At 40.1% G+C, this 21,897-nt stretch overlaps 2 protein-coding genes across 4 annotated transcripts; both read left to right on the plus strand.

The window, feature by feature from the left end:
- The first annotated feature begins 225 nt into the window (after positions 1-225).
- On the plus strand, positions 226-2,182 carry LOC125011998 (beta-crystallin B3-like). Its single transcript, XM_047591587.1, has 6 exons — positions 226-290; positions 588-685; positions 906-1,024; positions 1,133-1,265; positions 1,425-1,567; positions 1,689-2,182. The coding sequence occupies exons 2-6, from the start codon at positions 611-613 to the stop codon at positions 1,936-1,938; spliced, it is 720 nt and encodes a 239-aa protein (XP_047447543.1). The 5' UTR covers positions 226-290; positions 588-610; the 3' UTR covers positions 1,939-2,182.
- Positions 2,183-19,694: 17,512 nt separating this feature from the next.
- On the plus strand, positions 19,695-21,786 carry crybb2 (crystallin, beta B2). 3 transcript variants are annotated; one of them, XM_047592359.1, is made up of 7 exons: positions 19,695-20,262; positions 20,383-20,452; positions 20,542-20,629; positions 20,772-20,890; positions 21,052-21,184; positions 21,283-21,425; positions 21,550-21,786. In XM_047592359.1, exons 3-7 carry the CDS (start codon positions 20,567-20,569, stop codon positions 21,707-21,709), a joined length of 618 nt encoding a protein of 205 aa, XP_047448315.1. In that variant the 5' UTR covers positions 19,695-20,262; positions 20,383-20,452; positions 20,542-20,566; the 3' UTR covers positions 21,710-21,786. The 3 variants fall into 3 exon arrangements, with proteins under 3 accessions (XP_047448315.1, XP_047448316.1, XP_047448317.1); XM_047592360.1 differs by lacking the exon at positions 20,383-20,452 and having other exon boundaries at positions 19,695-20,256; XM_047592361.1 differs by having other exon boundaries at positions 19,695-20,629.
- The last annotated feature ends 111 nt before the right edge of the window (positions 21,787-21,897 follow it).

Consider the following 21,897-nt stretch of genomic DNA (forward strand, 5'->3'; position numbering starts at 1 on the left):
GGCTGTTTGCTGAATCCTCTTGGCTCTCTATCACTGTGCCCGCACACAGTACTCGCTGGCAGCCGGGCAGCCGGGCATGGCAGCGTGTGCCAACACAGCTGCCTATTGAGAAGCAGTGTTACGGACACAATGTGAGCGACAGACTTGCTGCATCAACAGCTCCCCCTTTTCTGCTGTTGTGGCCAGAAATAAACCATAAATACCCCCCTGTCCCTGCCCTCTAATGGCTCAACCCCACCAAGTGGCACCGACAAAGAGGGACAGTACCACTTCCTAGCAGGCATACCCAGGTAAAAGCCTCATTCTGGGATACATAGGGATCACTAACAGCGGTTTATTAATTCCAGACACATCAGCGACAGCTCAGGTTTGGAGCACGTTAGAACATAGAGCCTGATGAAGGACGTATGAGTGTAAACTAAAAAATAAGTTTGTATAATGTTAATCGGATGTTACCTGCTTTAGGTCAGAATATATACACTCCTCCTGGTCGGGGGTGAGTTGTAAATTAAAGCTGTGACATTCTGCCTGTGTACATGCATGATGGATAGTGCTTTGTCTGTGCATGTGTGCTGCTATCAAAAAAGTGGAGGCATAGTGGACCAAGAGGATGTCAGAGCAGCAAAGTGCCCCGGAGCAGCTGGCTGCTGGGAAGAGCCAGGGTGGAGCTGGAGTCACATACAAGGTATTTCAACAGCCTTCTGTAAAGAGATGAAAGCCGGGGTCGATCGGGGAAGGGCACGCGTTCCAACTATTTAGTCAAAGATCTGACCGTTTTTTTTTTTTTAAATCATTACACTATTTTTCTGGAAACTTTTTTGAGTACCACCCTCCCCCACCCTAACTCCAACTACCAGCGGCAGTGGGTAGTGGAACAGTGTTGCTTCTCTCTCTTTGTGATTCAGGTGGTGCTGTTTGAGTTCGAAAACTTCCAGGGCTGCAAGGCGGAGTTTTCTGCAGAGTGTAAAGATGTGACAGAGAAGGGACTGCCAAAGGTTGGCTCCATGATCGTCGAGTCAGGACCGTAAGTCAACGCCAGATCCAGTCTCTCTTCACGTCCTTTGACATGGCACAGTCGGAGAAAAGTTTTGCAAGACAACTACAACACATATTTCCTCCTGTTCTTTCTCAGCTGGGTGGGTTATGATCGTCAGGGGTTAACAGGAGAGCAGTTCGTTCTAGAGAAGGGCGAGTATCCACGCTGGGACACCTGGACGAACAGTCAGAACAGCTACTCCCTCTTGTCTCTAAGGCCTCTCAAAGTGGTGGGTGACTCGTCTCAGTGCAAATCTTTAACAGCAGAAACAAAAGTGCTTAATTACATTAACCTTCAAAAACACAATTAATGATTGTTTTACTTTGTCAGCATCTACTTAAGATTTGGAAAATTGTGAAGTATCCTTGTGTTTGTTTCTCCATTGTAGGACAGTGCTGAACATAAAATACACCTGTATGAGAACCCTGGGTTTGCAGGCAGGAAGATGGAGATCGTTGATGATGACGTGCCCAGTTTGTGGGGCCATGGCTTTCAGGATCGCGTAGCAAGTGTCCAGACTCTTAATGGAACGTAAGATCCTCCCTACCGCTCCCTACCACCCCCATTTCTCCCATGTTACACATTCATCCTGGTGTTTTGTTTCTTAGTGATTCTGTTACAGTCTCAAAGTGTCTTTTTTGTCTTCTTCCAGATGGGTTGGATACATGTACCCAGGCTACAGGGGTCGCCAGTTCATCTTTGAGCGTGGGGATTTCAAGCACTGGAACGACTGGGAGGCCCCCGCACCCCAGATCCAGTCTGTCCGACGTGTGCGGGACATGCAGTGGCACAAGAGGGGCTGTTTCACTGTCTCCGACCCGGATCCTGCTCCAGGCCCCGGCCCTGAACCCGACCCTGCCCCAGCACCTCCTGCCCCTCCTGCGACGGCTGGAGCCAGCTGAGCAGGATCCTCTCCTCCCTCCCAACCTCTCCCACAGCCTCCCCCCACGCTGCCGACAGTGCCTGCCCTCTGCCTTAACCTAACCATGGCAAACGCTGCTTGTGCCCAATGCGGAGTGCCATGTATGTTTCAGTGGCCAATAAAACTTGTTTGACCTTGAGTTTGTTGGTGATGTTATACTTGTAAGTCGAAGCTGAAATGGCTTCTTTAACTGAGATACGAGAGATTTGGATTTTTTTTTTTTTTCTTAAAAAAAAAAAACAATCTCTGAGAGGTAAAATTGACATCTATGTGGAAATAACGTAGCCTACATTTGGCAGATATTGTTCCTCAAGATTAACTGCAGATGTGTTTTGGTCATTTATTTCCAAGTCATCATGCGTGCGCCTTTTAATGCTTGTGTTTTCCTATTTTAGTCAAACTCTAAACCTCATTAGGAGCACACGACTTATTCAGTGAATATGCGGATACGCATCTGCTCAACAGCAATGGAAATGATGTCATGCTGTATGTATGCTTGCTATTAAAACAGAGTGAACCGCATCCCCCTCCATACTCATCATTTTGCATTGGATGGTTAATGATCCTCATGATGAATAGTCACCAGGTAAAGATTAGGAGCAAATGAACTGTATCATTTCAACATTGAAATGCATCTGTAAAACTAAAAACTATTGCAGCTTTGATAGGTTAAAATGTAGGCTTGATGATAATAAGTCTGTATTACACAATTCAAATGGATTCCATCTGCACACATGATCACTTTTTGCCATGACATTAAAGTTCACATGCAGTAGATGCTGACGTAATATTCAAGAAACGTTCTCCTCAAACCCTTATTGAGAGGTAACCTCCATTTTACTTGTGTCAGTATCACGCGTCAGTCAGTCAGATTCAAGATTCAAGATTCTTTATTGTCATTATGAGAACATAACGAAATTTTCCAGAGACCCCGGCTTAAAGGCACCTATAAGTATGTGGACAATTAAATAACATTTATGGAATAGAAACACCCTTAAGTAAAAAAATAACAAAATATAAGCTAATGTAAACATTGTAACAGTGCAGCTTAGCTTAGTCTATGAAATGTTGAGAGTGCGTGATTGTCCTGAGGACTGATGGTCTGTTTGATTATCAGCAGGGATGTGTGTGTGTGAGAGAGAATGTGTGTTAGTGTATGTCGCTGGCGGGGGGTGTTCTGTAGGGGGTGTGTGTTTCACTATGAGGGGAGTAATTACTTTAACAGCTCTGGGGAAGAAGCTGTCCCTTATTGTTTGTCCTTGTTTTGATGTTGTGTTGCCCAGGTGGATGGGATCCGTAGCAATGCCTCTTGCAATGCCTAGTTTGTATTCTTAACAAAAGTTATTACTAAATGTAAAAGAAATTTGCCGCCTAAGAGGGAAAACGGCACAATAAAGTTTGAAATCTTATCAAACCTTCACACCTTGCTTTGCTTCAATGTTGATAATAGATCCACGATTAAAGTCTGTAAATAGAGAAATAAAATATATTCTCTCATGTCTTAACTGGTTGTTGACCGTCGCTGATTTGTCTCATTAACCGATTGCTCTGCTTTTTTCTGTATTAGTTCAGATCATTGACTCTATATACTCGATGGCTTTAGTTCAGACTCACGTCAAAACAATGTGTCGGCCATAGAAGAGAGTAGCAAATTAGTAGCAATAAGCCACATCTCCATTTAGGTGAAAGCAAACCACTGGCTGTAAGCAAGTGGGATTAATAGACACATATATAATGTCGTTGCCGACCGACGATCGGCGACGTTGTATAGAAAAACTATTGTGTCCTTATGTCCATGTAACCTACCCGAGAAATGGGTGAACGACCCACTCGGTGACCGGACGTATCATATCAGGACATTTACTCTTACATCACTGAATCGCCCAGTAATGTGTGACATCTGTCATCAATTCATAATTATTCCATAATCTTAAATGAATAAATTATGACATAAATACAGCATGAAGCTTAGCGATCGTTAACGCTTTCATTAAAAAAAAAAAACGCTTCACAGTTAATGTGAATGTTAAAGTAACTGCGCTCTGTAGTTACCTACTGTCATTTCAGTTCGTCATGAATATTCACTACTTTTAAATTTTAATATTATAACTAACAACTCTAACGATTGACATTAGCTAACGTTAGCATCGTTATGCTTAAGTGTTTGCCGCACACATACACAGTGTACTTTCCATCTTTGTCCACCCGTTTTATGGTCTGAAGCCATACATTCATTAGGTTTGTCCCTCCATCTTGAGGGGAGCAGAGAAAATCTCAGAATTTTATATTTTAAGTTGTTTGACAAAACAATTCACAACGCAGCATCTCATAGTGTTTGTATCTATGGCAACCTCTCCTTTGTTTTCCCCCCACAAGGGGGCGTGGCCTTACCAGTGACGTAAAGTTACTCTTCCTCTGACTTCCATGTTTGTGGCTCCAGCGGAGTGCGCATGCGTGAACATCAAAGCCACTCGGGGCTTTGATCTTTTCACATGACGTCATTGTGTATTTTCTTTATATTCAAACGGATCTGGTTAAGTTTTAGTTCCTGATTTCCAGACAGCTTGAAGGAAGTATCTAGCATCCAGACCACGTAAGGAAGTATCTAGCATCCAGACCACGTAAGGAAATATCTAGTATCCAGACCAGTAGGGACGTATCTACCATCCAGGCCACGTGAACATCTATTAACTATTAATTGCATCCCAAGTTTTACACTTTAGTGTTTTTTCCCCAGGGTGAAGAAAAAACAAACCAACAGAAATGTCTTCAGTGGAGATATGCAAAGTGCAGATGGCGAGTCCTGTAATTATTACGGCAGAGGATGTTTTGCCCATAGTAATTGCGCATTTTGAATCAATCTCTCCAGCACAGTGGAGCTTGCTAGCTGCAGATAGTTGTGACTCACAAACACATGCTGCACTGGCTGACATGCTCACTGAAATAGTACAAAGTATTTCTGCCCAAGTGCTGAAAACCATTCTTCCAGCGGTTCGGCAGGAGCACATTGCTACGAGTGATTCTCCGACCAATGCGCCAGAAGATGTGGAGAACTTTAGTGCAACCACCATGGGAGACACCTTCTCCGCCAGCTTTGCCGTCGCCCTTAACGTCCCACAGTTTAGAAGTGAGGATGCTAAAGAGCTGACAGCTCTGGTTGAGAGCGAGGTTTCCCAGAAGGTAAAGTCCGCTCTTTCTCTGGCTATCAACAGCTCTGCTGAATCCCCAGAGCCTGCAGTTTATGTCAGTGGCTCTATGTCAAGTATTGGTCGTCTAAATCAAATGGTATTTCACGCTGCCACATGCCTGAAAAAAGTTGTAGCCAGACTCAAACAACAGTGTTGTGGAGTATGTCAGCGGCCAGAAACCTCAAAATCATCATCGAAGTCAGCTGCTTCAACGAGAAGAATGCCCATACATCGCATTCACTCAAACTGAGTCAATTTGTCCATCAAAACTCTCATTAATTATGGCACACCAAACACATTTACTTAGGTCAGTATGAAAACGTTTACACTGCTCCTCAACAAAGGCTGAATTGTCAACCAGTAAAAACTGTAACCGTTTAGGCAGTTTGAAGAGACATGCCAACATTCATTCATAGAGGGCCTTGCTAGACTGAAAAGCTTTAAACGGATCCCATAGAATGTCTTTCCATCCACTTCTACAACAATTTAACATTTCCTAGCATTTGAGAGAAAGTGAAAACGCTGAGTTGTTTGGAGTAAAAACCGACCTGAATTTGAGAATAAGCTGTCACAAATAGACGAACAGCATCCAGGAATTTCCGACTTCAAGATTAAACCTCAATATCAGAATGAGTTGTCTCACCTGATCAATCCCATTGTTCCAGAGGGAAAGAAAGTTTTTGCTGGGACTAAAAGGTGCAACATTGAACGATTCACTTCAGAAGTCAGTAGCGGGAAATTAGAAAGTTTTCAAACAGGAAATATCGACATGGGGTTCATGACAATGCCCATTTCTGAGGAAAAAAGTATGATCCGATCAACTTAGGAACAGATCGGCAGTTCTGATTACTGAGTCAGTTCATGATTAGGACTCATTATGTGTATTCAACACTTTTCAACACTGAAGTCACCAACTGACTCAGAGGAATGAGTCGGTAATGGAAAAAAGTTCTTGAAAAAGGTTTTCCGCGTTCTTGATCGACTAATGACGGAAAGATCAAGTCAGATTTAGACCAGTTAATCTAGGCTGAGTGATTGTACGTGTGATATAAATTAATGAATACACACAGAAAACGGTAAGAAAGAATTAGATCCATAATTCCGTAAGGTGATTCCGGTTAAATGCCCAGACAATTGAGAATACACGCAACGAAAAAACTCACCAAGGCCGTGAAAGACGAGGCAGAATTTGGTCTTCGGACCGGTAGCGTGATTCCACGTACCTTTCATGACGGGTTTTGAAGTACTCAAAACACTGCATTTCAACCAGCCTCCCAAGAATAAATTTGCATTTTTCTCACGGCAAGTCGAAACCGCAACCCGTCCCCAACTGAAACCGCCTTTACGGGCACCACGGATCCTTCCACCTCCTCTTATGCCTTTCCTTTATTTTCCCTGATCTTACTTTCCTGTCCTTATTGTTTCCCTTCCTATCCCTTTCTGATACTTTATCCTCTTTCACTATATCCTTTATTCCCTGAGATTTCAGCTTTCTTTCATTTATTATTAATCTACATCCAAATTCAGGTCTAATTTCAATTCTCTCTTTAAACTTAAACCTTTTAAATATCTATTAATTTCTATCTAGATCTTTACTTCACAATCATTTCATCTTTCTGTTCTTCCCTTTAAAAATAAAAAAATTAATTAATTAAACTTCAATAAAATTAATAATATAATAATTATATTAAGATACTGTTCATAATCTTCATTTCCCTTGCCCATTTTCTGTTTTAATTTTAAATGATTACGATTCAGTCATAAAGTTTTACTTCTGTGCACTTTCCTTATTTCTAAAGTTAAATCTTATTACACTATTATAATTTATATCCTGGCATAAATTTAAAACTTAATTTATTGTGGACAATTTCCAAAAGTAAAGATAATCGTAAATTAATACTAATAAGTTAAATCTAAAATGACATAATAAATAATTAACCTCTTATTCTTCAATTTTCCATCACTTTTTCCTTCTTCACTTGAACTTTTAAATTAATCAATGTATAAAAATGTAAAATTAAAATCAATCGATCACGTATTTATTTGTAAATATATTAATTTTAATATCTCACCCAACACAAATTACATCCAAAGAATAACTATTATATACAACTGATATCATATGAAAATTCCAACTATTTATGAGCCATAATTGTAAGGTCTTTAAATTTCTAAATTTTCTACTGCTTGAATTAAAAATATTTAAACTTTATAAAATTTTTCAACAATTTTCTTTGTTTGTCCAAATTAAAATATATACGTTCGAAGTGTTTAGTATAAAAAATCAATTCATGTATTTAAAAGTTATTTTAATTTACATTTTACATTCCTCTGATTGTGAATCCAAAAATAAAATTAACCAATTGGAAATTACTATTTAAAATTACTATGCCTAAGTGGTATGATTCTCGTGGTGATTGTTCCATACAATTCAATTGATTAAATTGATGTGAAAATTATTCATAATACTAGATAATGATTGATTGTCGGTAATATTTTCAGAATGATTTGATATAAAAGTTTATTATGTGCAACTTTAAGCTTGTACTCATTGGTTCAAATGTCAACATATAAAGTCAATTATAGTTTGACCTATCTTGTTATCACTATAAATTGATTTTCACGTATACCATTTCTAATTAACTACCTGTGATTTAGTCTAGTATTGACATCAAATGATCTCTGTCATGATGTTCATGATTGTAAAAAATAAATAAATAAAAAATTCAGATAAATTGAAACTATTGTAAAATAAAACTTCATTTGAAGGTAAATTTAGACTAGATATGCGTTTCAATCATTTAAGTCTAACAATGTCTTTTAACATTTAAACTTTTCAGTTATTACCTGTAAATTCAAGAACTTTCTAGATAATGTCTCACATGAATTTACTTATCGTATCAGCCGTCATTAATGATTCAACAATTTCTCATATAAATTAAAGCTTGGGGTAATGTCCCTCATTTTTCCTTGTATGTTCCGTAACTTTTTTGCAATGAAGTAAAATATGTTTCCAGTGACTAAATCTGTTGCAGCTTTATCTGTTGAATTAACAAATTTTAATAAACGTTATAAAGTTTAATCAACCAACTTGTTCTTCAAATTTTTGCATAATCAGTTAAAGTCAGTAAATGTGAAAAAATAATTTAATGTTTCTAAACCTTGTTGAACGCAATTGATTACATTTCGTTTTGCGTTAGTTGATATTAGACTTCTTATTTCATTAGTGAACATAACAGTCGGCAAGAACAGGCACAAATTGTTCAATAGCAATTCATTTAGTGAAAGCAAACCACGGCTGTAAGCAAGTGGGATTAATAGAAATTATGTTTGCCAAATGCACGTTTGTATAAAAAACTTATTTACATTATTAATACCGAAATATATAACGTAAGCACTGTTGTTCATGTTGATATACCTTAATCATGAATCCCGAATAATGTATATTCTAATTTTTTACTAATCATTAAGATAATTTGACATAATACAGCATAAGCTCGGATCGTTTTTCTTAAAAAAAAAAATACCTTCACAGTTAGTGAATGTTAAAGTACTGCCTATTACCTAGTCATTTCAGTCTCATGAATAAATTTAAATTTTAAATTATAACAACAACTCCATTGACATTAACTACCGTTATGTTAGCAAGTTGCCAAATACATCATTTCCATGCTGTCCACCGTTGACGTTAAGCAAACATTACTTGTCCATTACTCGGAAAGGATCGAATTTATATTTTAAGTTGTTTGAAAAACATTTACAACGCACATCTGTGTTGCTATGGCAACCTCTCCTTTGTTTTCCCCCCACAAGGGGGCGTGGCCTTACCAGTGACGTAAAGTTACTCTTCTTCTGACTTCCATGTTTGTGGCTCCAGCGGAGTGCGCATGCGTGAACATCAAAGCCACTCGGGGCTTTGATCTTTTCACATGACGTCATTGTGTATTTTCTTTATATTCAAACGGATCTGGTTAAGTTTTAGTTCCTGATTTCCAGACAGCTTGAAGGAAGTATCTAGCATCCAGACCACGTAAGGAAGTATCTAGCATCCAGACCACGTAAGGAAATATCTAGTATCCAGACCAGTAGGGACGTATCTACCATCCAGGCCACGTGAACATCTATTAACTATTAATTGCATCCCAAGTTTTACACTTTAGTGTTTTTTCCCCAGGGTGAAGAAAAAAAACAAACAGAAATGTCTTCAGTGGAGATATGCAAAGTGCAGATGGCGAGTCCTGTAATTATTACGGCAGAGGATGTTTTGCCCATAGTAATTGCGCATTTTGAATCAATCTCTCCAGCACAGTGGAGCTTGCTAGCTGCAGATATTTGTGACTCACAAACACATGCTGCACTTGCTGACATGCTCACTGAAATAGTACAAAGTATTTCTGCCCAAGTGCTGAAAACCATTCTTCCAGCGGTTCGGCAGGAGCACATTGCTACGAGTGATTCTCCGACCAATGCGCCAGAAGATGTGGAGAACTTTAGTGCAACCACCATGGGAGACACCTTCTCCGCCAGCTTTGCCGTCGCCCTTAACGTCCCACAGTTTAGAAGTGAGGATGCTAAAGAGCTGACAGCTCTGGTTGAGAGCGAGGTTTCCCAGAAGGTAAAGTCCGCTCTTTCTCTGGCTATCAACAGCTCTGCTGAATCCCCAGAGCCTGCAGTTTATGTCAGTGGCTCCATGTCAAGTATTGGTCGTCTAAATCAAATGGTATCTCACGCTGCCACATGCCTGAAAAAAGTTGTAGCCAGACTCAAACAACAGTGTTGTGGAGTATGTCAGCGGCCGGAAACCTCAAAGTCATCATCGAAGTCAGCTGCTTCACCCAAGCAACAGATACTATCAAGACCAGAGCGATGCAGCTCTTCAGAACTACAATCTGTAGTCGCTGTCCCATCATTGAAAAAAGCTGTGAGTGAAATTCTCATCAGAATCTGCAGTGAGTCACCAGATTTGGCTGAAGAGACGGAGGATGATCTGCCCCCACTTACCACCTCTCTGGAAGCTCAAGCAGCAGCGTCACAAATAGTGAGTGCCATATGTGATGACCTGCGTTATTGCGATTCTGGTGAGAGCACATCACCCACACCTCATTTCAATAGGGTGCTCCTGGTCAATAAACTGAAAAACTTCTTCAACTCACTGGCTTCTCTGCTAGGAAACGGTGCTGATGTCAACCAGCACACAAAACAACAGCAGTTTTCTAACTTTGTCAGAAGCCAGTTTAAGAAAGTGATGGCAGAGCTGACGGCCGGCTGTCAGAAAAGAGACCCTGATTTCATTGTCAGTCTTGAAGCTTGTGAACACGTAGACCGAAGCGAATGTCTTTTACCAGGTAGTGTTCCATCTTCTTCAAAATCTATACCTTCTCCTTCCGCATTGTCGCAGAGGAGTATGGTGAAAAATGTATCGTCTCTTGATTTTGAGGCTATTAAACCCGACATTGATGGTATGCTGGAAAAATTAAACCAGTCACCCAAACCTGTGAAAGAAGTCAGCAGCTCACAGGAAAACACGTACAGCAGGGAAATTAGGGAGTTTTCCAAAGAGCTGACAGATAAAATCTACAGACATATGATGGTTGGTCTCACCTGTCAAATCCCCCATGTTCCAGCGGGAAAGAAAGTTTTTGACTGTGTCCTCTCCAGGTTCAGGAGAAACAGTGATGACGATGAGTTGCACTTTTCTCCTGAAGTCATGTATGCCATGACTGAGGACTCGGTTGAAAAGTTTATGCAACAGGTGCTTCTCTGGAAGGAGAGAGATCTGATGCAACCAACTGCCCACATTGAGGAAGTGTCTGGTGCAATGACAGCAATCGAAAATCTTATGACAACAGTGCTGTCCCCGGCAGGTTCCTCTATGTCTGACAATGAGCAGGTGCAAACGTGTCATGATTTAGGACTCAATTCAGGTGTAGGTGATTCAGAACATACTGATTTAATATCCAACACTGTAAGGATTCACGCTGACTCGCGAGATCTGAGCTCAGGAAATGGGAATGGAAGGATCCCGTCTCCTGAAAAAAAGGTTTCGCCTTCGCCAGTTTTTATGGGCGATGCACTTTGTTTCAGACCGGGACGAATGTCTCAAGAGTCAAGAGATGAACCTACAGCAGAGCCAGTTAGTTCTTCACCTGTAACTGAGAGCATGACTGATGACTTGGTGACGTGTCTGATCATGAGAATAATAATGAAATCCTACAAGGAAAACAACAGGGTGATAAAGAAAGACATGATCAACAGAATAATTGACCGGTTAACAGGCAAAGTCCTGAGTGAGATCAGCTCCACTGATACAACTGTGAGAATTGAACACGTCAACATGAAAAAACTCACCAAGGCCATGGTGAAAGACCTGAGGAGAGAATTTGGGTCTTCGGAGTCGCTGCTGTTAGCTGTGATATCACAGGATACATCTTTTGATGACGCGGTTTTGAAGTACCTGAAAATCCATCTGCATTTCGCAACCAGTCCGCCTCCAAGGAGATCTAGAATTTGCAGATTTTTCTCACGAGTCTGGAAAGCCTGCAAAACCTCGATGTGTGTCCCCAACTGAAACCTGCTTTTACGGGTCATCACAGGTGATCCTTCACCTCGCCCTATCCTCTGTCTTGCCCTTTCCTTTATCTTTCCCTGTCCTTTATCTTTCCCTGTCCTTTATCTTGCCCTATCCTCTGTCTTTCCCTGTCCTTTATTTTTCCCTTTCCTTTATCCCCTATCTCCACTACCTTTATGTCCTCTTTCACTATATCCACAAACCTCCCTGAGATTTCCTGCTTTCTTTCCCTTTAACGTATTAATGCTCTACTACTTCTATCTCTTCCTCCTGTCTTTTCCTCAAAGCTTTAAATACCTTTCTTACTATCTTATTAACTTTCTTACTATCTAGGCTATTTTACATAGAACTTTCAATTATGTATTGTATTAATTATAAAATGTGTTGCATTCCCCAAAAAAATAAAAAAATAAATAAAATAAAATTAAATTAAATTAAATTAAATTAAAATAATTATAAAGCATAATTAAGGCTTCCATCATAGACGTCTGTCTCATTTCCCTGTGCTCCCTCTCTCTCTCTCTTTTTACTTTTTTAGAATTGATTACATATTCAGTGTCATAAAAGTATTAATATTTCTCATGGCAGCGGACTCAGTATTGATATGTCGATGTGAAAATAGTTTTTAAAAAACACACGTATAGATCAGAAGTATCGACATTCCTGGATCAAGGCATAAATCCTTAACAACGTTCAGGTCTGGGTCTGGACAGAATTTTCCAGACTGACTGTTTGAGCTCATAATCTGTGACAGCGGTTACTCCTGATCATCACGGGTCTAATCTCTCCATGGCAGCACTGACTTACAGATATATTTTAACCCTCTTATTACATTCAATTTTTCCAACACTTTTTGTCCTTGGTGTCAATTGGACACCAGCAATTTAAACTTAAATGACAACAGTTAACTGAAATGAGTTTTAAAAAATCCCAAATGTATGTGTCAGGTACTTTATATTTGACTACTATTACTACTATTATTGACTATCCCCCACCCCACACCACATATACTGTACATCCAGAAGAATAACTATTACACAACTCTGGAGAAATAAGCAGATCACCATAAAATCTAATCTAACTGGCCTTAAATTGGAAAGAGATATGTTTAAGTGTCTTTATATTGTTTCTCAGTACATATTCTTGTTGTCTGTAACATTTGATATGAAAAACTATTATCACAACTATTATCAAGAATAATGATGAGTATTTTGTCAGGGCCAATATATGTGTCAGTGTCTGTTTTGAATGATAAAAAGTAATTCTAATGTTAGTCATATTTTTAGAGACTTCAAACACTGAATTGGGTCAAATTGAGCCCAACATAATAAAAGAGTTAAATTTAGAAAGTTTAGTCCAATTTACTAACATTATGTCATGATTCTGTGTCCCTACCCCCCATTTCTCCCATATTACACATTCATCCTGGTGTTTTGTTTCTTAGTGATTGTGTTACAGTCTCAAAGTGTCTTTTTGTCTTCTTCCAGATGGGTTGGATGCATGTAAAACAATAAAATAAAATAAATAAAAAAATCTCAGAGGTAAAATTGACATCTATGTGAAATAACGTAGCCTACATTTGGCAGATATTGTTACTCAAGACTAACTGCAGATGTGTTTTGGTCATTTATTTCCAAGTCATCATGCGTGCGCCTTTTAATGCTTGTGTTTTCCTATTTTAGTCAAACTCTAAACCTCATTAGGAGCACACGACTTATTCAGTGAATATCTGCTAAACAGCAATGGAAATGATGTCATGCTGTATGTATGCTTGCTATTAAAACTGAGTGAACCGCATCCCCCTCCATAGTCATCATTTTGCACTGGATGGTTAATGATCCTCATGATGAATAGTCACCAGGTAAAGATTAGGAGCAAATGAACTGTATCATTTCAACATTGAAATGCATCTGTAAAACTAAAAACTATTGCACCTTTGATAGGTTAAAATGTAGGCTTGATGATAATAAGTCTGTATTACACAATCCAAATGGATTCCGTCTGCACACATGATTACTTTTTGCCATGACATTAAAGTTCACATGCAGTAGATGCTGACGTAATATTCAAGAAACGTTCTCCTCAAACCCTTATTGAGAGGTAACCTCCATTTTACTTGTGTCAGTATCACGCGTCAGTCAGTGAGATTCAAGATTCAAGATTCTTTATTGTCATTATGAGAACATAACAGCTCTGGGGAAGAAGCTGTCCCTCATTGTTTTTCCTTGTTTTGATGTTTCTGTACCTTTTTTCTGATGGGAGAGGTACAAACAGTGTGTTGCCCAGGTGGATGGGATCCGTTGCAATGCCTCTTGAAATGCCTAGTTTGTATTCTTAACAAAAGTTATTAATAAAGCGACATAATAAAGTTTGAAATCATATCAAACCTTCACACCTTGCTTTGCTTCAATGTTGATAATAGATCCACGATTAAAGTCTGTAAATAGAGAAATAAAATATATTCTCTCATGTCTTAACTGGTTGTTGACCGTCGCTGATTTGTCTCATTAACCGATTGCTCTGCTTTTTTCTGTATTAGTTCAGATCATTGACTCTATATACTCGATGGCTTTAGTTCAGACTCACGTTTGTCAAAACAATGTGTCGGCCATAGAAGAGAGTAGCAAATTAGTAGCAATAAGCCACATCTCCATTTAGGTGAAAGCAAACCACTGGCTGTAAGCAAGTGGGATTAATAGACACATATATCATGTCGTTGCCGACCGACGATCGGCGACGTTGTATAGAAAAACTATTGTGTCCTTATGTCCATGTAACCTACCCGAGAAATGGGTGAACGACCCACTCGGTGACCGGACGTATCATACCAGGACATGTACTCTTACATCACTGAATCGCCCGGTAATGTCTGACATCTGTCATCAATTCATAATTATTCCATAATCTTAAATGAATAAATTATGACATAAATACAGCATGAAGCTTAGCGATCGTTAACGCTTTCATTAAAAAAAAAAAAACGCTTCACAGTTAATGTGAATGTTAAAGTAACTGCGCTCTGTAGTTACCTACTGTCATTTCAGTTCGTCATGAATATTCACTACTTTTAAATTTTAATATTATAACTAACAACTCTAACGATTGACATTAGCTAACGTTAGCATCGTTATGCTTAAGTGTTTGCCGCACACATACACAGTGTACTTTCCATCTTTGTCCACCCGTTTTATGGTCTGAAGCCATACATTCATTAGGTTTGTCCCTCCATCTTGAGGGGAGCAGAGAAAATCTCAGAATTTTATATTTTAAGTTGTTTGACAAAACAGTTCACAACGCAGCATCTCATAGTGTTTGTATCTATGGCAACCTCTCCTTTGTTTCCCCCCCACAAGGGGCGTGGCCTTACCAGTGACGTAAAGTTACTCTTCTTCTGACTTCCATGTTTGTGGCTCCAGCGGAGTGCGCATGCGTGAACATCAAAGCCACTCGGGGCTTTGATCTTTTCACATGACGTCATTGTGTATTTTCTTTATATTCAAACGGATCTGGTTAAGTTTTAGTTCCTGATTTCCAGACAGCTTGAAGGAAGTATCTAGCATCCAGACCACGTAAGGAAGTATCTAGCATCCAGACCACGTAAGGAAATATCTAGTATCCAGACCAGTAGGGACGTATCTACTATCCAGGCCACGTGAACATCTATTAACTATTAATTGCATCCCAAGTTTTACACTTTAGTGTTTTTTCCCCAGGGTGAAGAAAAAAAAACAAACAGAAATGTCTTCAGTGGAGATATGCAAAGTGCAGATGGCGAGTCCTGTAATTATTACGGCAGAGGATGTTTTGCCCATAGTAATTGCACATTTTGAATCAATCTCTCCAGCACAGTGGAGCTTGCTAGCTGCAGATAGTTGTGACTCACAAACACATGCTGCACTTGCTGACATGCTCACTGAAATAGTACAAAGTATTTCTGCCCAAGTGCTGAAAACCATTCTTCCAGCGGTTCGGCAGGAGCACATTGCTACGAGTGATTCTCCGACCAATGCGCCAGAAGATGTGGAGAACTTTAGTGCAACCACCATGGGAGACACCTTCTCCGCCAGCTTTGCCGTCGCCCTTAACGTCTCACCGTTTAGAAGTGAGGATGCTAAAGAGCTGACAGCTCTGGTTGAGAGCGAGGTTTCCCAGAAGGTAAAGTCCGCTCTTTCTCTGGCTATCAACAGCTCTGCTGAATCCCCAGAGCCTGCAGTTTATGTCAGTGGCTCCATGTCAAGTATTGGTCGTCTAAATCAAATGGTATTTCACGCTGCCACATGCCTGAAAAAAGTTGTAGCCAGACTCAAACAACAGTGTTGTGGAGTATGTCAGCGGCCGGAAACCTCAAAATCATCATCGAAGTCAGCTGCTTCACCCAAGCAACAGATACTGTCGGGACCAGAGCGATGCGACTCTTCAGAAGTACAATCTGTAGTCGCTGTCCCATCATTGAAAAAAGCTGTGAGTGAAATTCTCATCAGAATCTGCAGTGAGTCACCAGATTTGGCTGAAGAGACGGAGGATGATCTGCCCCCACTTACCACCTCTCTGGAAGCTCAAGCAGCAGCGTCACAAATTGTGAGTGCCATATGTGATGACCTGCGTTATTGCGATTCTGGTGAGAGCACATCACCCACACCTCATTTCAATAGGGTGCTCCTGGTCAATAAACTGAAAAACTTCTTCAACTCACTGGCTTCTCTGCTAGGAAACGGTGCTGATGTCAACCAGCACACAAAACAACAGCAGTTTTCTAACTTTGTCAGAAGCCAGTTTAAGAAAGTGATGGCAGAGCTGACGGCCGGCTGTCAGAAAAGAGACCCTGATTTCATTGTCAGTCTTGAAGCTTGTGAACACGTAGACCGAAGCGAATGTCTTTTACCAGGTAGTGTTCCATCTTCTTCAAAATCTATACCTTCTCCTTTCGCATTGTCACAGAGGAGTATGGTGAAAAACGTATCGTCTCTTGATTTTGAGGCTATTAAACCCGACATTGATGGTATGCTGGAAAAATTAAACCAGTCACCCAAACCTGTGAAAGAAGTCAGCAGCTCACAGGAAAACACGTACAGCAGGGAAATTAGGGAGTTTTCCAAGGAGCTGACGGATAAAATCTACAGACATATGATGGTTGGTCTCACCTGTCAAATCCCCCGTGTTCCAGAGGGAAAGAAAGTTTTTGACTGTGTCCTCTCTAGGTTCAGGAGAAACAGTGATGACGATGAGTTGCACTTTTCTCCTGAAGTCATGTATGCCATGACTGAGGACTCGGTTGAAAAGTTTATGCAACAGGTGCTTCTCTGGAAGGAGAGGGATCAGATGCAACCAACTGCCCACATTGAGGAAGTGTCTGGTGCAATGACAGCAATCGAAGATCTTATGACAACAGTGCTGTCCCCGGCAGGTTCCTCTATGTCTGACAATGAGCAGGTACAAACGTGTCATGATTTAGGACTCAATTCAGGTGTAGGTGATTCAGAACATACTGATTTAATATCCAACACTGTCAGGATTCACACTGACTCGCGAGATCTGAGCTCAGGAAATGGGAATGGAAGGATCCCGTCTCCTGAAAAAAATGTTTCGCCTTCACCAGTTTTTATGGGCGATGCACTTTGTTTCAGACCGGGACGAATGTCTCAAGAGTCAAGAGATGAACCTACAGCAGAGTCAGTTAGTTCTTCACCTGTAACTGAGAGCATGACTGATGACTTGGTGACGTGTCTGATCATGAGAATAATAATGAAATCTTACAAGGAAAACAACAGGGTGATAAAGAAAGACATGATCAACAGAATAATTGATCGGCTAACAGGCAAAGTCCTGAGTGAGATCAGCTCCACGGACACAACTGTGAGAATTGAACACGTCAACATGAAAAAACTCACCAAGGCCATGGTGAAAGACCTGAGGAGAGAATTTGGGTCTTCGGAGTCGCTGCTGTTAGCTGTGATATCACAGGATACATCTTTTGATGACGCGGTTTTGAAGTACCTGAAAATCCATCTGCATTTCGCAACCAGTCCGCCTCCAAGGAGATCTAGAATTTGCAGATTTTTCTCACGAGTCTGGAAAGCCTGCAAAACCTCGATGTGTGTCCCCAACTGAAACCTGCTTTTACGGGTCATCACAGGTGATCCTTCACCTCGCCCTATCCTCTGTCTTGCCCTTTCCTTTATCTTTCCCTGTCCTTTATCTTTCCCTGTCCTTTATTTTTCCCTATCCTCTATCCCCTATCTCGACTACCTTTATGTCCTCTTTCACTATATCCTTACTACTTCCCTGAGATTTCCTGCTTTCTTTCCCTTTAATGTATTAATGCCTGATCCTATCCATAACATTTTCAGCTCTACTATTTCTATCTCTTCCTCCTGTCTTTTCCTCAAAGCTTTAAATACCTTTCTTACTAACTATCTTATTAACTTTCTTACTATCTAGGCTATATAGAACTTTCAATTATGTATTGTATTAATTATAAAATGTGTTGCATTCCCCAAAAAAATAAAAAATAAATAAAATTAAATAAAATTAAATAAAATTAAATAAAATAAAAAATAATTATAATAAGGCATAATTAAGGCTTCCATCATAGACGTCTGTCTCATTTTCCTGTGCTCCCTCTCTCTCTCGCTTTTTAGTTTTTTAGAATTGATTACAGATTCAGTGTCATAAAAGTATTATTAATTCTTGTGGCAGCGGACTCAGTATTGATATGTCGATGTGAAAATAGATTTTAAAAAACACACGTATAGATCAGAAGTATCGACATTCCTGGATCAAGGCATAAATCCTTAACAACGTTCAGGTCTGGGTCTGGACAGAATTTTCCAGACTGACTGTTTGAGCTCATAATCTGTGACAGCGGTTACTCCTGATCATCACGGGTCTAATCTCTCCATGGCAGCACTGACTTACAGATATATTTTAACCCTCTTATTACATTCAATTTTTCCAACACTTTTTGTCCTTGGTGTCAATTGGACACCAGCAATTTAAACTTAAATGACAACAGTTAACTGAAATGGTGACAGTTAAAAAAAAAATCCCAAATGTATGTGTCAGGTACTTTATATTTGACTACTATTACTATTATTATTGACTATCCTCCACCCCACACCACATATACTGTAAATCCAGAAGAATAACTATTACACAACTCTGGATAAATAAGCAGATCACCATAAAATCTAATCTAACTGGCCTTAAATTGGAAAGAGATATGTTTAAGTGTCTTTATATTGTTTCTCAGTACATATTCTTGTTGTCTGACAACATTTGATATGAAAAACTATTATCACAACTATTATCAAGAATAATGATGAGTATTTTGTCAGGGCCAATATATGTGTCAGTGTCTGTTTTGAATGATAAAAAGTAATTCTAATGTTAGTCATATTTTTAGAGACTTCAAACACTGAATTGGGTCAAATTGAGCCCAACATAATAAAAGAGTTAAATTTAGAAAGTTTAGTCCAATTTACTAACATTATGTCATGATTCTGTGTCTCTCCATTATCATGTTTTAAGTTTCCTGTTCATTTTGTTAAATCCCTTGGTTTCCTCATTTGTTTTTCTCCCCGTGTTTTCCCTTGATTGCTTTATTGGTTTCCATTATACATGAGATAGATAGATAGATAGATAGATAGATAGATAGATAGATAGATAGATAGATAGATAGATAGATAGATATAGCCTTGTCTTTCCATTTGGTTCACAAGATAATTAATGTAATAATTAAGAAAAAAATCCATAAGTTCTGCCATGTACTCAGTGACATCTATGACAACGACAAGATAATGGTTTAATTTAAAGGGTCACAGTGCAAACAGATCGGAAACAACCTATTTGATTCTCATCATGATGCATTTATGTCAAATTTCTGTGAAGTAAGTGGTAATTACACCTATCGGATAAATGTAAAAACTAATGTCATAGAGGACAAGTACAAAGTTGCATAAAATGCTCATACTAATTGCTACGTAGTTTCACATGAAAGTAAACTGCCGCTGGTACAGGGATACAGGCGACCCATGTGGTCAACAGGTTGAACATGTAAAGCCAACATTTAGAGCAGCTTCCTGCACCTTTGACTGACCTTTCCTCTGAACAATATCACTGTTTTCCAGAAAAGAGATACATGAACCTACACTTGTGTAAATATTCAGCAGTATTTCCACTGGTATTCAAATCAGTGTGAATCTCTCCAGCACAGTAAAGCTCATCTTTTACAATCCTTCTCTCCAACTCACCCTCTCATTGTAGGTGTAGGACTCTTGGCACTGTTGGTGCTGAATCATGTGGATATCAAACAATGACTGGCTGGACAAAACTGACAACTAATGAAATAACTTTGTGGGAGTGTGACACCCCGGGGTGGGGGAGCAGCTGCACGGTGACCCCTCATTTCAGTCTGCTGGGCCTATGGCAGGCCGATCTGCCGGCCGGCTTGGACACTGTGGGTACTGTTGGCAGAGTTTCCGCCCGTGGGCGCCCTGTATAAATTGAGCTCATCGTGCCATCACAAACACACTGGCACAGACAGGTACTGGTAAGGGGTTCATGTCCATCACTCTGTATTTTATAAAGTTTTATATCTTATTTTTGCCACTTTGTTTTAGGTGTGATTGAAAAATTCTCTTTGCTCTCATTGCTTCCCTTCTGTGTTTAGACGGCTGTGAACTGTGTAAACTTTGGATGTGTTTGGAAAAATTCTAAAAACGAATAGCTGCTTAAACATTGTAAACCAAGATATAAAAAAACAAATCTTATAGATATCCAACAATATTTATCAATTTTTTTAAATCTAACTTATCCTGTTTCTTTTCAGTTTTGTCCTTGCCAATCCAATCACTATGGCCACAGACCACCAGAACCCTGCATCCAAGCAGCAGCAGCCAGGCGGCAGTGGGTTTAAGGTGAGAGGAAATTAAATTAAAATTTACAGTTTTGTAGTGAGCACTTTCGCCCTCTTTTCATTTTCCACTGGACACTGGACTGGCACCGTTGCTATAGTATGGACGGAACACGTTTATTTTCTCCTCTTTCCTCTGTACACAGCTGGTTATCTATGAGCAGGAAAACTTCCAGGGACGCTGCCATGAGCTGACTGGTCCCTGTAACAACCTCCAGGAAGCAGGCGTGGAGAAAGTGGGCTCCATACTGGTGCTGTGTGGACCGTGAGTGTCGGTCAGAGACAGAAAGTGATTCATAACCTAATGGAAAACAAAGCAAGACTCTGGCTCTGTGACCGACTCACAGAGAAAAATGACAGAACAAAACAAATGAATGTGTGCTCCACACATAACACATCCGTGATATCATTTGTTTATCTGTTTAGATGGGTGGGATACGAGCAGGCCAGCTGTAAGGGGGAGCAGTATGTGTTTGAGAAGGGGGAGTATCCTCGCTGGGATTCCTGGACCAACAGCAGGCATAGTGACACCATTGCTGCATTCCGCCCGATTAAAGTGGTAAGAAAGCACCTTTTTTCTTACAAACTCACACCCCTCGTCATCATCCGATCAGCTCTTAACATCTAACATGATGGCTTGCTTTGTCGCTTTCTCAGGACAGCCAGGAGCACAAGATTGTCCTTTATGAAAACCCCGGCTTTGCAGGGAAGAAGATAGAAATCATAGATGATGATGTCCCCAGCTTTCACGCACACGGCTACCAGGAGAAGGTCTCCTCTGTCCGAGTCCAGAGTGGCACGTGAGTCCATCCACCTGCAGATGTTGCGAGTAATAGGAAAAAGGTGTCTTTTGCAACTATCTCTTGACCTCTACCTAGCTAACATTCGTTTTCCCTCTCCTCTACCCTGTCCTTGATGTCCCAGCTGGGTGGGCTATCAGTATCCTGGCTACAGGGGCTTTCAGTACCTGTTTGAAAAGGGGGAGTACAAGGACAACACCGAATTCGGAGCCCAGATTCCTCAGATCCAGTCAGTTCGGCGCATCAGAGACATGCAGTGGCATCAGAGGGGTGCATTTCATTAGCCTGTGACTCCTTCCTGTCATGATTCCAGGCCTTGGCACCCTTGCTCCCCTTCCAGCAGCAACCCCCTGTCCTTCATTTACTCCACAAATCATTATCGATATCTACTGCAGCTGTTGCAGTAGTGATTTTCTTTGAAGCAAACTAATAAATCTTCATTGCTTACATTTCTCTTGGTCTTCTGTTTTGC

Source organism: Mugil cephalus, chromosome 8, assembly GCF_022458985.1.
Source record: "Mugil cephalus isolate CIBA_MC_2020 chromosome 8, CIBA_Mcephalus_1.1, whole genome shotgun sequence".
Taxonomy (NCBI): domain Eukaryota; kingdom Metazoa; phylum Chordata; class Actinopteri; order Mugiliformes; family Mugilidae; genus Mugil; species Mugil cephalus.